The 12,175-nt window shown below is 45.6% G+C and overlaps 1 protein-coding gene across 5 annotated transcripts in view; it reads left to right on the forward strand.

Annotated features, from left to right (window-relative positions):
- Positions 1–6,213: 6,213 nt before the first annotated feature.
- SLF2 (SMC5-SMC6 complex localization factor 2) overlaps positions 6,214–12,175 on the forward strand; it is a 32,743-nt gene continuing 26,781 nt past the window's right edge. The window contains exon 1 of one of the 5 annotated variants that reach the window (XM_050711903.1): positions 6,214–6,495. In XM_050711903.1, the coding sequence (XP_050567860.1) occupies positions 6,491–6,495 (5 nt within the window). In that variant the 5' untranslated portion in view covers positions 6,214–6,490. Of the gene's footprint in view, positions 6,496–8,229; positions 8,415–9,728; positions 9,865–12,175 lie in introns of those variants that run through there. The other 4 variants (XM_035547740.2, XM_050711902.1, XM_035547741.2 and 1 more) reach the window with 4 other exon arrangements.

Raw genomic sequence — 12,175 nt, forward strand, 5'->3', positions numbered from 1 at the left:
TGCCACAGTGGGAATGCTGTGTGCAGGTTTGTGCTTTTTTCTTCAGGAAAGCTGTGAACCCCTCGGAGGGAGCTCAGAGGAGTGCGATTAGCGGCGCTCGGTAGTAATACCAGACCTTTCTTAGGTGGAAAGTGCTCTAGGCAACCCTGTATGCTGCCCAATTTTGTGCATTTCTGGCAGTGATTTGGCTTTAGATCTGAGAAAAGCCCGTGACTCATCACAGCTTTTTGTGATATGGGCCAGCAGTGGGGGGAAACTTGCTGGAGTGCTAGGCAGGGAGAGTGCAGGGAAACATAACACAAGGAAGGTAAGTGTGCTGCACTTGCTGCCCTATGCCTGTAAGAAAATAATATAACACTGTAATCTTAATCTTTAGGAAGGGTATGATGAGATGTCGGCCGTCAAATCCTTGCTGCTGCTTTTGGGTTCTTCTTGATCAGCCTAAGCCTAGATTTTGAGCAGATTTGGAGCAGTTTTTGAACAGGTCTAGTATTTCCTTTAGAAGTAAGTTACTGCAGTGATTTTTTTTTATTTTTCCCTGAGAATCTTGCTGCTTTCTCCATCAGTCTCAGATAAGGTTGCTGCCCATTCTTTTTGTCTCACTTTCAGTATCCTCGTGGCCACAGCTGTCTGTCCCCCTGGGACAGCAAGAAGAGCAAAGGCACATACAGGATGACATAGCCTTATTACTGTCCTGCTGTTATCGGAGCACAGGTCTATCGATGATGAGTCGTTTGTGCTGCGGCCTTATCAGAGCACAGGCTTCATGCTGTAAACACCTTCCCTATCGATGTTTCAGCTTGTTTCAGTTATGTTCTTGGCTGCTCTTCTAGCCCTTGCTCAATTAATGGTTTCTGCTGGTATTCCCCTGCATAACACCTTCAGGATTTTTTGCTATGCGTTGCTGTCTGAACACCAGCCTTCCTGGAACAGGCAGATGGATGTGGTGTATCATGATCCGTAGCTTTTTGTAGGTGTGAGGGGACTTGGGGCTTCTGTAGGAGGAAGCAGCCCCTTCACAGACTGTTCCACAAACCTTGTTAACATGCTGGTATCGGTGACAAAACTGGGAGACTCCAGATTAATACAAAAGCAAGCTGTAAGTGCAAGCAGAATTTTGGCTTTGCCTGCTTACTGAATCGTTCTACCAGAACAATCATGTTTATTTTCTGAAAGCCAGCTGGTATTTCAGGTGTGTTTCTGTATATCAGCCTGCCATTTCCCAGTTCAGATATGGGGAACTCATGAAAATAGCAGTGAGGCAGGCTGAGGGGTTTTACCGACTGGTTGCACGTCTTGTTTTTGAAATATACTCAAGTGTCATTCATTTTAACTGGACATCAAATGCCCTGTCTCAACTTACTTCTGATGGAGGATGTGATTTTTATTCTCATTTCCCAGCAAGCACTTTCTAGTTATTTTTTTCAGAGGCTGAGCAGCCCCAACTTCATTAGATCTCTCATAGCAAAAGACAAATAACACTTGAAGCTGATGCAGGGCTTTTCCTCAATCTTTACAAAATGCTTTTAAGAGGCTGGGGGCAGCATAATGTGTGAGTCGAAGAAGGGAATGAGGCCTGGCAACTCTGATTAGCTAAACGAATCATCTAATTTCTGTTGCATGTTATGCTGAAAGCAATATGTTCATGATATGGTGAAAAAAACCACTAAGCTGCTGAAGGAGAACCCCTTTTCCTTGACTGCTAGCAGTGCGTTGCCACTCATCACTATTTTTGGCATCATTTGAACTTTGTGTCAAGAATGATTAATTTTTCACAGAAACCATCAGCAGCAGGTAGGATGTTTACCAAGAACATAGCACTGCTTTTCTTTGAGAACCTCCGTGGAAAGGTATCTGCAAGGACAGGAACTGTCTTTGGCAAATGTTAACATGATAGATGTCCGCTGAAGAAGCTGTGGGTGAAATTGCTTTCCATTTTTACTTTAATTTGCTTAAGCTGTGAACCAGGCTATTTCTAGTGCTCATGACAAGGGAATTTAGTGTAGGTAGTTATATGGCTCTCGCCTATGAAGTGTGAGTCCTGACACTGATAACTGTCCTGGCACAGGACACTGGTAATTAGAAGTTAGGGTATTGGAGAAGCAAAATAGGTGGAACTTTAACTTTTCCCTGGGTGAAATAGGCTGTAAAAGAAGAGTCAATACTTAACAATGTTAAGATAGTTTAATCAGTGGGGAATTTTCCTATTATTGCAGCTGAAACTGTGGTACCATAAATGTTCTCTCCAGATGTTCACCATAATCAAAATGCAGTCTTCTGGCCAGAGAGCTCTGTGTCAGGGTAAGTGTCTGTTTGGTAGAGCAGGTGTAAGTCGGTTCCTGGGACGTTCAGGGGGTTCACTGAAAATCTGATCTGATAACATCAGAAAATTAGTAGGAAGGGGAGACATCCTCCAGAAAGCTGGAAGAAAACTGGGAATGCCAGTCTGTATCTGAACTGTATTATAATTTGTGGCAGTGCTGAAACCACACATCAAATTGGTGGTGAAGGGAACAGAGCAGCTGAGGCAGGCGAAGCCAGGTCTGTAGGTGCCTGGGAAAGAACAATAGCAATGTGATGAGCTTACACAGGCTTAGCTCAGACTTGTTGTGTGAGCTGCAGCTATGCTTCTAGCTATATGCTCAGGTACAGGCTAAAGTCACAGGAAGCCAGCTTAAGCCTAAAGAAAACATCTTTACTCACTTTCCGTGGATGAGCATTTTATTTTACTTTTTAAGGGCAAAACCCATATAAAACTAGTGCCAAGCAATCTCCTTTACTTTTGTAGTGCAAAGAGCAATGTCTGCCTATATCAGAACACTTCTGAGTGTGGATTTTATCCCTTCCACTACTTCCAAAACCTCTTTCCAGTATGTGTGCTCCTGGGGGAGAGGGAACACAAGGAGAATCTTCTAAACACCTCCTGCCTGTCTATCCATTCCTTGCCATATACACATTCGAATCTGTCACCTGTTTTTTATTACTTCCTAGCTTTCCTCATATGTGCCACATGATATATAAATGGATGCTAAGATAGAGCTGGTCTTTGCTTCTTGTCCCTCTCTGCAACTGCTGTATGGGTATACCGACCCTAGCCAGTCTTGAAGGATAAGAAAACTTATTGCTACAGCTGTTTAGCTGAAATAAGGAGAAGCTGGAAAGCATGGCTGCTAAGCAGCTAGGTAACAGACTAACATGCAGGTATCTGCAGCCATCAAACAGCACTGTCACAACACCTGTGGTAGTATATGGGGGTGAGTGATGTAGCTCTGGGATATACTGCATGAATTTCTGGTAGCTAAGCATTAGATGTAGCTTGAAAGCATGCTTAGTGCATGGGTAATGAAAATGATGGAAAGATGATATAAGATAACCACAAGGAGGAAAATGCATCATCTCACGTATGAGAAATTATTTAAATGTCTATAAGGGAGTATGAAGGATGTGAATCTTTGAATTTGGGCTACTGGACAGTTGACTCCCCCCACCCTAAGCTTAACATTAGATTGCCAACATGCAATATAGTGATTTGTGCTACCAGAGAAAGGCATGCATGGCTGAAGTGGTGGCATGCTGAGCTTTGTGGCTGGGTGGTTCTGGGTAAGCAAGGTCCTAGAAAACTCAGGCTTGGGGATGGATTTGGGAATCTGCACTGCGAATTGTGACCTGCAGTGCTCATGGTGACTGGTGGGAAGAGGGTCTGGGAGGAACAGCCTGCTGCATGCATGGAGCACTCGTGTCACAAACCCCTTCTGCGTGTGTTTGAACAGGCTCCATAACTACACGTGGATGGAGGAGTGTTTGCCAGGAAGCAGGAAGCTGAAGAGCGGAAATGTACATGCTGAGAGGCAGCGTGTGAAGGTCTTCCAGGAACCAACAGACTCCAGAGCCTGGGGTCCTGCCGAACCCACAAGGACCGATGAGTTAGGACATGGTCAGACGGATCTGCATGAGGCACGCATGCCATCAACAATGGTCATATAACTTGGGCCACATCCAAGGTGTGAGCGGCTCTTGTACGCAGACAAGGATTGCAAAATTACACATGCATCTGCAGAAGCAAATGGGCTGTCTGGACATTGACCCAGAAGCCACTGGTAATTCGGTACGACCCGCTCTATCTGAGAAAACGCCTGTGGTCAGCTTTCCCCTGGATAAAAATGAGTGACTGCATGTGCGAACCATAAAAATAATTGAATTTACTGTCTGAGTAGTTACCTGTTACTAATTTATTATAGCAGCTTAATAAAAGGTATGCTAACAGATATTGATTGATCTGCTTGTCCATAGACTAGATTGTAAATTGCCTTTTCCCTGATACGCAGCACTTAAACTCGAAGGGGGAAGACTTCTGAAGATGCCTGCCTTTGCCATTACCCATCACTCCATGTAATTGCTTAGAGAAGTCTTTTGCAGCCTCACTGCTTGTGTTCTTTGCTGCTGCCTGCCTCTGTTCTGGTACGTGATGTTCTAGGAGAATTTCATGGTGCTCTGCCGCTTCAGGAAGACTTCTCACTCTGATTCCCTTGAGGTAGCATACAGTGATTATAAATGAATTACCCTTTGATGTGCCTTTGGTGAGGTCAGGTGTACTAAAGCAAGGCAGAAATGAACAGACACATTAATGCGACAGAAGGTCCCTAGAATTTCAGACTGTGATTTCAGACTATGTGATTAGGATAAATGTCACCTGTTCGTGTGGAGCTTTGAAACAGTAATGTTGTAAAGGAGGTGCAAACTCATGGCCCAAGAAGGCCATCCATGTGCAATGCCTTGTGTGTCACACACTACGCTTACGTGACTTTGCAACCCACAACACCTCCTCCATCACTTAGATTGGGGCTGCAAATTGCCCATTGACACAAATCCTGACACAAGCTGTTTGAAGAGGAAGTTTGAGTTAATGGCTGAACATGTTATAGCCTCTTGTGAACCTGACACAGGCAGAACCTGCAGTTGTTGGGAGGGCTGGTGGTTGTGTTGTCCAATAAAAGCAGTCCAATAAAAGGTTTGGATTTGTTACCTGGTGTGCAATAAGCCAGCCCATGCACTACATCAAGATATTGTTTATTTCAGACCTGTTCAAGTCTGGGTACCAGGTGGTTTCTTGCTAAGCTGGCACACCTAAAGATTTTCGACACCCCACTTTATACAATCTCTTATCAGTACATTTGCAAGTTAGTACAACCCTCTAACTTCTAATTGGTTATGTAATTAGCATCCTGCTTGCTTTGCGCATCCTCAGAGGGGATGGGTCTCTTGTTGGGCTGGGGTCTCTCAACCTAGGGGTATTATCTTTAATATTATAATAAGGATAGTTCATATTATAACATTTATCATTGTTTTTCAGCCAATTTTTTTGAACAAGTTAATTATTAACAAACTCAAGGGTATGCGTGTTGCATTCTTCCTTAAAAAATGGTCCTCTTGATGAAATAGTTTCTTAGTTATTCATCCTTCAAGGCCTGGGTCATCTGTGCCCTTGCCTTGAAGTACATATTTTACATCTCTTCATGTGAAGCAAAGTTAACAAAACAAAATTAACCACCTACTGGCATCTGCTGGAGTACACATCTGAAAGAGGTCTCTCCTGCCCCTCCAGCAGGTGTTTCAGCAGAGAAAGCCACGGGCAGTGGATCGAGAAGGAGGAGGGAACAATGTTCTTTTTCTACAAATAACTATGAGGTATAAACTATCTCTGTGGCTTCTGAAATCAAAATGCAGACTGAAACTCTTCAGGAAATGGAGAATTTTTTACAGGATGGTTTCAGCTACCGTTGCAAGACTTCAGAAATATTTGGTGTTTCTTGTGTTAAAGTGCTATAATTTTGCAGTGATGGATGGTTTTCCAGAAGATTTGACACAGGAGAAAGGTACTGATGTATTTAAATGAATATTGAACAATTACGAAGTTCAGCTATGCTTTCTGGAGTCTAAATGTAATTATTGTTCATGGACTAGTAATGATGCTTTGATTTTTTTTCCTCTTTATATCTTAGACAAAAGCAGATGTGCCCTTTTGGGTTCAGGGCTTTTAACTCTATTTAGAGAGTCTACATCAAAATATTATAATAAAGATCACATGGGTGAGTGATATGTTTCAGATGTTGATGGCCTGGGGCCAGCTCACAGTTGATCGTTGTTGTGTAGCCACTCCATGGGCAACCCATTTCCCTGTTGGGAACACAGCGTTCTGGGATACTTCCTGGTTTTGCTTAAAAGAAAAGACATGAGTCATGCTGGAAGGCAATTAAGAAACAGATGAAATGACACTGATAGCAAAGGCTGACTTAGATAATGCCCCCATTATATTTCCAAATCTACTTGTAAAAGTTGGTCGAGTTTTTCAGATTTGTACCTTTTCAAAGTTTCTGATGATTTACGTTTGTGGGTATTCAGACTGTGTTATGGGAAGAACTAATAGAAAAGAGCATCAATAGAAGGAATGGACAGGAGGCAAATGAATTTCCAACTTATCTGAAGCAAGGCTATGAGGTAAGTTTCTAACTTTTGCTTAATTTGGCAAAGGGAATTGTAAGCGGTGAGGTGCTCACAAACTGTCAGGGAAGGTAAATTTAAAAAGTAGTTTATTATGATTACATTCTTGTAGCTATACTTCTGTACCTAATAAGTGCTGTTGCCTATTTATTTGAAGTTAAGGCCTGCTGAAGGGCATTTATTAGCTTAAACAGCGTGTGTGTGTGTCTGTGTGTGCAAGTTTCCCACTGGGGGGATGTCGAACTGAAACCACTACAGCTGTTGCACCTTTATTCTTACTTCCCCTGCTGTCCTCAATGCCATAATATCCTACCTTCTGCAGTTACTGCATTTCAGATACTTGCCATAAACAAGTTAATATAGGCGATGTTATTATTTAATGCTGTTCCTTGTATCTTTGTTGTGTGCTGCTTATGAGAAACAGCTTCACCTTGACATTGCTGATGCCGGAATTGGTCTTTTTGTAGAAGCCGCTCAGTGTCTCTGCATTTCCTGTAAACTCATTAATACTTCTGTATTTGATTTTTTTGTTGTCTTTTGTGACTGTCTCCAGATCAGTGACAATTTGCAAGGTTAAAGTATTAAACTGAAAGCTAAAGAAAATGTTTAATTGATGTGCTTCCTCAATGTGACATGAAAAATATTTCTGGAATTCTTTGTTGGTAGCACTGGGCATGAAATTTTGGTTTGGCACTTTGTTAGACGGTAATTCAAATACGTACTGTAGTATTTTCAAGCAACTATATGACTGCAAACCCAATTGTTCTTCATTTGTTGTTAGAGTAACACCAAGCGTGACCACGGATTGCTTGTACTGTTGTGTATGGCAGATCTTGAACTGTGCCAAATGGTGGGATCCCCTCGTGGTGTGTTTCTTACAAAGATATGGTCACGGATGGTCCCTATGGCAGAGCTCGCAGCTGAAGACAGCATGTGCAGGGCAGGCTAAGGCGAGGAGACAGGAGTGTGTGTTATGCGATGGCAGGAAGCTTTTGTTTTTCTCTTTTGAGGTTAGGTTGAAGATGTGATGGATTATATGACTGAAAGCTTTTGAAAAACTGAGGGGCAATGAGTGATGGGGTGCGATGAAAGGAGGGCTGGAGCACTCAGCATAGGGCAGACACTCAGGCACTTGAGATGCTCCAACAGCCGTTTCCCATTTTAACTTGGGCGCTCAGTTTTGCTGCTGTTCCTTGTGTTTTGCAGACCCTGCCTGAAGGCTGCGGAGACATTTCCACTCAAGTGGAGTTAGCCAGAGGCTGTGGTCACCTCCACTCTTAGACAAAGCACTACAAAACCCAACCACTTTCGCCATAAACCGCCCCAACCAGCCTTCAGGGCACTGGGACAGGCACAGCTCTGTTTATTACCCATTATTTCTACAGAGCAAGGGCAGGAGCTAGGTGGTATCTGTGTGGTGCCTGCTTTAGCCGTTACAGCTACTGCTGTGGGGATGTTTTGAAACTACTGGTAATTTTCACGGACTAATTACACCGCTAATTTCACGTCTGCGCGTGGTGCTGAGTGAGCTCGGCCCCTCAGAGCTGCCACCACCCCCCCACCCCGCTCCCTGAGGCCTGAGGGGAGCCGAGGCGGGAACGCCGAGGCCCTCCAATGAGCGAGCGGGGAGCGGCACGGGGTCCCGCCCCAAAGGCGAAGAACCAATGGGAGGCGCGATCCCTTCATGCGCTCAGCCAATCGGCGGCCGAGCTTACACCCCCCCCCCCCCCCGTGAGGGCCGCCTGAGGCGCGGGGCCTGTGGGGGCGGCGGGCGGCGGCCCCGGTGCTGTGCTGGGCCCCCGCGCCATGACCCGGCCGCTGGGCCTGGCGCCGCCATCACCGAGCCCGCCCGCAGCCAGGTCCCGGCGCCATTTTAGGCTGGCGGCGGCGGGCAGGGAGGCGGCCCGGGACTGCAGGTAGGGTCGGGGGCGCGGGGGTGCAGCGAGGCCTGGCGGGGCCGCTCGGGGCCGGCGGGGGGCGCTGGGCCGCGGGAGGGGATCCCACGGCTGCAGGGCCTGGGCCGGTTCTGGGCTCCTCGGGGCAGGAGAGGCGGGGCCGCAGGGGGAGAGCCCAGGGGAGGGGTACTGAGGTGGTGAGGGAGGGGCAGCGCTGCTGGGAGCTGGGGCAGGGGGTGTTAGGGGGGAGGTTCTGCACACAGAGGGTGGTAGGGCGCTGGGACAGGCCCCCAGGGCAGTGGGCATGGCATTGTTCTCTCTGGTCGTTGCCCGCGCTCAAGGAGTGTTTGGGCGATGCTCAGATACGCTTTCTGATTTTTGGGTGGGCCTGCGTGGAGCCAGGAGTTGGACTCGGTGGTCCTTGTGAGTCCCTTCAGATCGGGATGTTCCGTGAGGCTTCTTTGTTGTGAGGGTGAGTGAGCGGGTTGCCCAGAGAGCTCGTGGAAGTCTCCCTTCTTTGAGAACTTCAAGACTGGCCCTGCTTGAGTGGGATGTTGGACTAGATGATCTCCTTTGGTCCCTTCCAACTTCAGCCATTCTGCAGGCAGGCAGTCCAACACTGAGCAAAGACACTGAACACTTCTGGCCGTGTTCTGACCGGCATCTTCAGCTCAGCATTCAAAATACATGTGTGCTCCCACACGTACCAGTTTGTGTATCCATCGTACTTGTCACTGGGCGTTGGCAAGCCTGTCTGTAGGCTTTCAGCAGTTTGTAAAGAAAGAACTTCAGCTGTCATTGATACAGCTCCCCAGCCCGTTCTGCTTGTGAAATGTCCCTTCGGAGAAGTACTGTTAATGGCGATGTAGCTTGATGTCTCCAGTGGATGCAGTGGTGATCAGTGAGAGTTCTTAGACATGATGAACCTGTCCATCTACTGGAAATCCTAATTCTGTCATAGGTTTGGTAAGGTTTTTCACAGGCTGCCAAATGAAATAAGTTTTGCTCCGTGTCTTATAAGGCAAGTCATGATTTTCTTATGCCATTAGCAGCGCTTTATTTTGTTTCTGCTGAGCCTCTGTTTTGGTAGCCCTGACCTCTGGAGGAAGTAGAAGTTCTGTTCCTTGTCTGTGCTGTTGCTTGCCTGTGAAAGTGAAACTACTGCATGAGTTCTGGTTTTGCTGCTTGTGGATATTTCAAAATGGTTTTGTTCTGAGAAAAAATTCGTAGTCTTTTACATTTCAGTTGTCTTAAAAAAAAAAAAAAGAAAAATTTTGAGGTTTTGTGTGTAACTCTTCTGTTTTTTTGTTTGTTTTTTAATTCTGTCACCTCTAGTACTTCTCAAGATGCTTCGTTTAAAAAAAAAATAGTAGACCTCCTATTAAAACGATACCGGAAATCCTCCCGTTACGGTCCTGCTCACGTAGGAAGTCACGTGCTCTTTTCATCTTCTCATAGATATGAAAAGCAGGTTGGGAAGCCCGATACTTTCTCATGATCCTCCTTGCGCTGCAGCACGTGCTTGCTTGCCCTCCCAGCCCTGTGGTGTTTAAGTTTCTGGTGCACTTCCTTGTCTGCGGTGCCACAGAGGGGCACTTGAGGAAATTATTGTTCCTGTTTAGCTGGACAGTCCCTATCCCTTGCACTTTGAAAACGCCGAATAACAAATGCAAAGTAGAAAATGTTGAGAGGTGAACACTTAAAAAAAGGGCAGCCTAAGAGGGTTCACTAAGATCACGACTCCAGTCAAACTTTTAAGGCCTCCCTCCTTTTGTTTAATCAACCTTGTGTCTGTTTTCAGTTACATTATACAAAGCTCTGTGCAACTGTGGTACAAATACGGTCGTTGTTACAAAGCTCTTTGTTTTGAGTGAAGGACAGCTGAAAGGACACAGCTGAGACAGGGAGTGTGGCTGGGGAAAGGAGGGAGAGGATACAGGAGCGCTTGGGCTTGGTTTTGGTTTGTTTTCGGGTGCGGGGAAGGAATCTGGGCTGTAACTGCAGGTTTACTTTGAGCAAGTGAGCGGCAGGTTCTTCTGGCTCCAACTTCAGAAACAGTTACCAAGTCTGTGAAAGCACAGAAGTGTAGGGATGCCTGGAAACATGAGTCTGGAATAAATGGTATCATCCTCTGGAGTCGCTGCTATGCAGAGAGCAGTATGGCTTTGAGTGTTTTGGAAGGCACAGCAAGCTTATAAAATATGGAAGAATGCCTTAAACAGACGGGTATTTTTCATGTTTTCTCACACCATTGCTTCTTGTTTGGAACTCAGAGAAACTTCTAAAGCAGACGTGCGCGTAGCCTTAAATTGTCAGGAGTTTCCATGCTTTGTGGAAGAAAGAGGAGATAGCAAGTTCGTAGTCTGAGTGCAGGCCAGTGTTCTAATACTCAAGCTGTACGTCACTCAGACAATCTGGTCACGTTTAGAAGTGAACGTTCTCTCATGGGAAGTGCCTGCTCACTTTCAAGTCCCACATATTTTTGCAAGGAAAAAAAATACCTCTGATTCCAAGCTGGTACGTACCTTGTTGTGCATATGTAAAAATAAGACAGCTGTTTCTGTTGGAAATCAGAGGACGCACTTCGTATGCGCTGGATGCGATGTCACCGGCGTGACAGGAGTTCCTGCTGAGAAGCCAGGTAGTAGCACAGAGAGGAATTTGCGTCCCAGCCTGGCACCAGATGGGTGGCAAAAGCACCACACATGGTGCGTTTTGGACAAGAAAGAGAAAGTTACGGAGCTTGTTGAATTTAACAACTTGCAGATAAGTCTGTGTGATTCTTGATGGAATTAATAATGTGTCGATCAGGCCATCCGCCTAGTGCTCTAACACCCTCTTCTCGGTCATCTGTAGTTTGGTCGCTGCTTGTAAAGTTGCTTTTCATGCCAGAGGCTGTCTCAGGCTGAAATTTTAGCACAATGTTTATGAAAGTAGTGTAGCTTTATGCTGCTTTTTAGAATTTGTTTTCTGTGTGCAGTGGAGTGAGAGCTTGAACTTAATGAGTGATTTTGGCGTGTAACTTGCTACTTTATGGAAACTCTGTCTCTGCTTGTTCCTGGTAAGACTGTTCAGGAAAAAGTCTCTCAGTTGGTAATTCTGCTTTCTATAGGCTTACTAGAACTTGATAGCTTGGGTGTTTATAGACAGTTTACACTACACATGCATGTTGTGTGGTGAAAGGAAGGTTGTGGTTGTGTTAAGGGACTGAGACTGGATCCAGAAGCTATGGAGAGCTGATCTGCTAGATTGTGGGTGCTGAAAGAGGAGAACCCTGTTCCATCCGCCTTCCTGCTCGCCTTTCATCATACTGGCTCTGGCCTCTTCTTGAACAAATTCCATGCCTTGATCTAACAGAAGACGACGTTTCTGGGGGATACTGAGTTGAACTGGCAATTAATTTATTGTCCTTAGAATAGCAACACATCAGCCAGTGTGATTGTGACCTAAAAAAAAAAGTAAAATTCATCATAGGAGCTACCAGGTAAAAGTGCTGACAGCGGAGGTGGAGGGGTTGTTAACGTCATCACACAAGGCACTGGGGAGGCCTCACCCCGAGTACTGGGCACAGCTGAGGTCAGTCCCTCTTAGTTTAAGCTGGTGGGATAGGTGAAACTTACAGGGTTGGTGGAAGAAGTGGTGTTTGAGAGGACACTGGCAATCTGGCTTTATTAGCTGAGCAGAATAAAGGCTTGAAGGCGATGATGGTGGTGCTTGCTGCGATCTGTCAGAGAGCTAAACTCCAGATTGAAATAAGAGCTGCTGGCTTTAAAAAAAGTAAA

This window comes from Cygnus atratus, chromosome 7 (genome assembly GCF_013377495.2).
Source record: "Cygnus atratus isolate AKBS03 ecotype Queensland, Australia chromosome 7, CAtr_DNAZoo_HiC_assembly, whole genome shotgun sequence".
Classification (NCBI taxonomy): domain Eukaryota; kingdom Metazoa; phylum Chordata; class Aves; order Anseriformes; family Anatidae; genus Cygnus; species Cygnus atratus.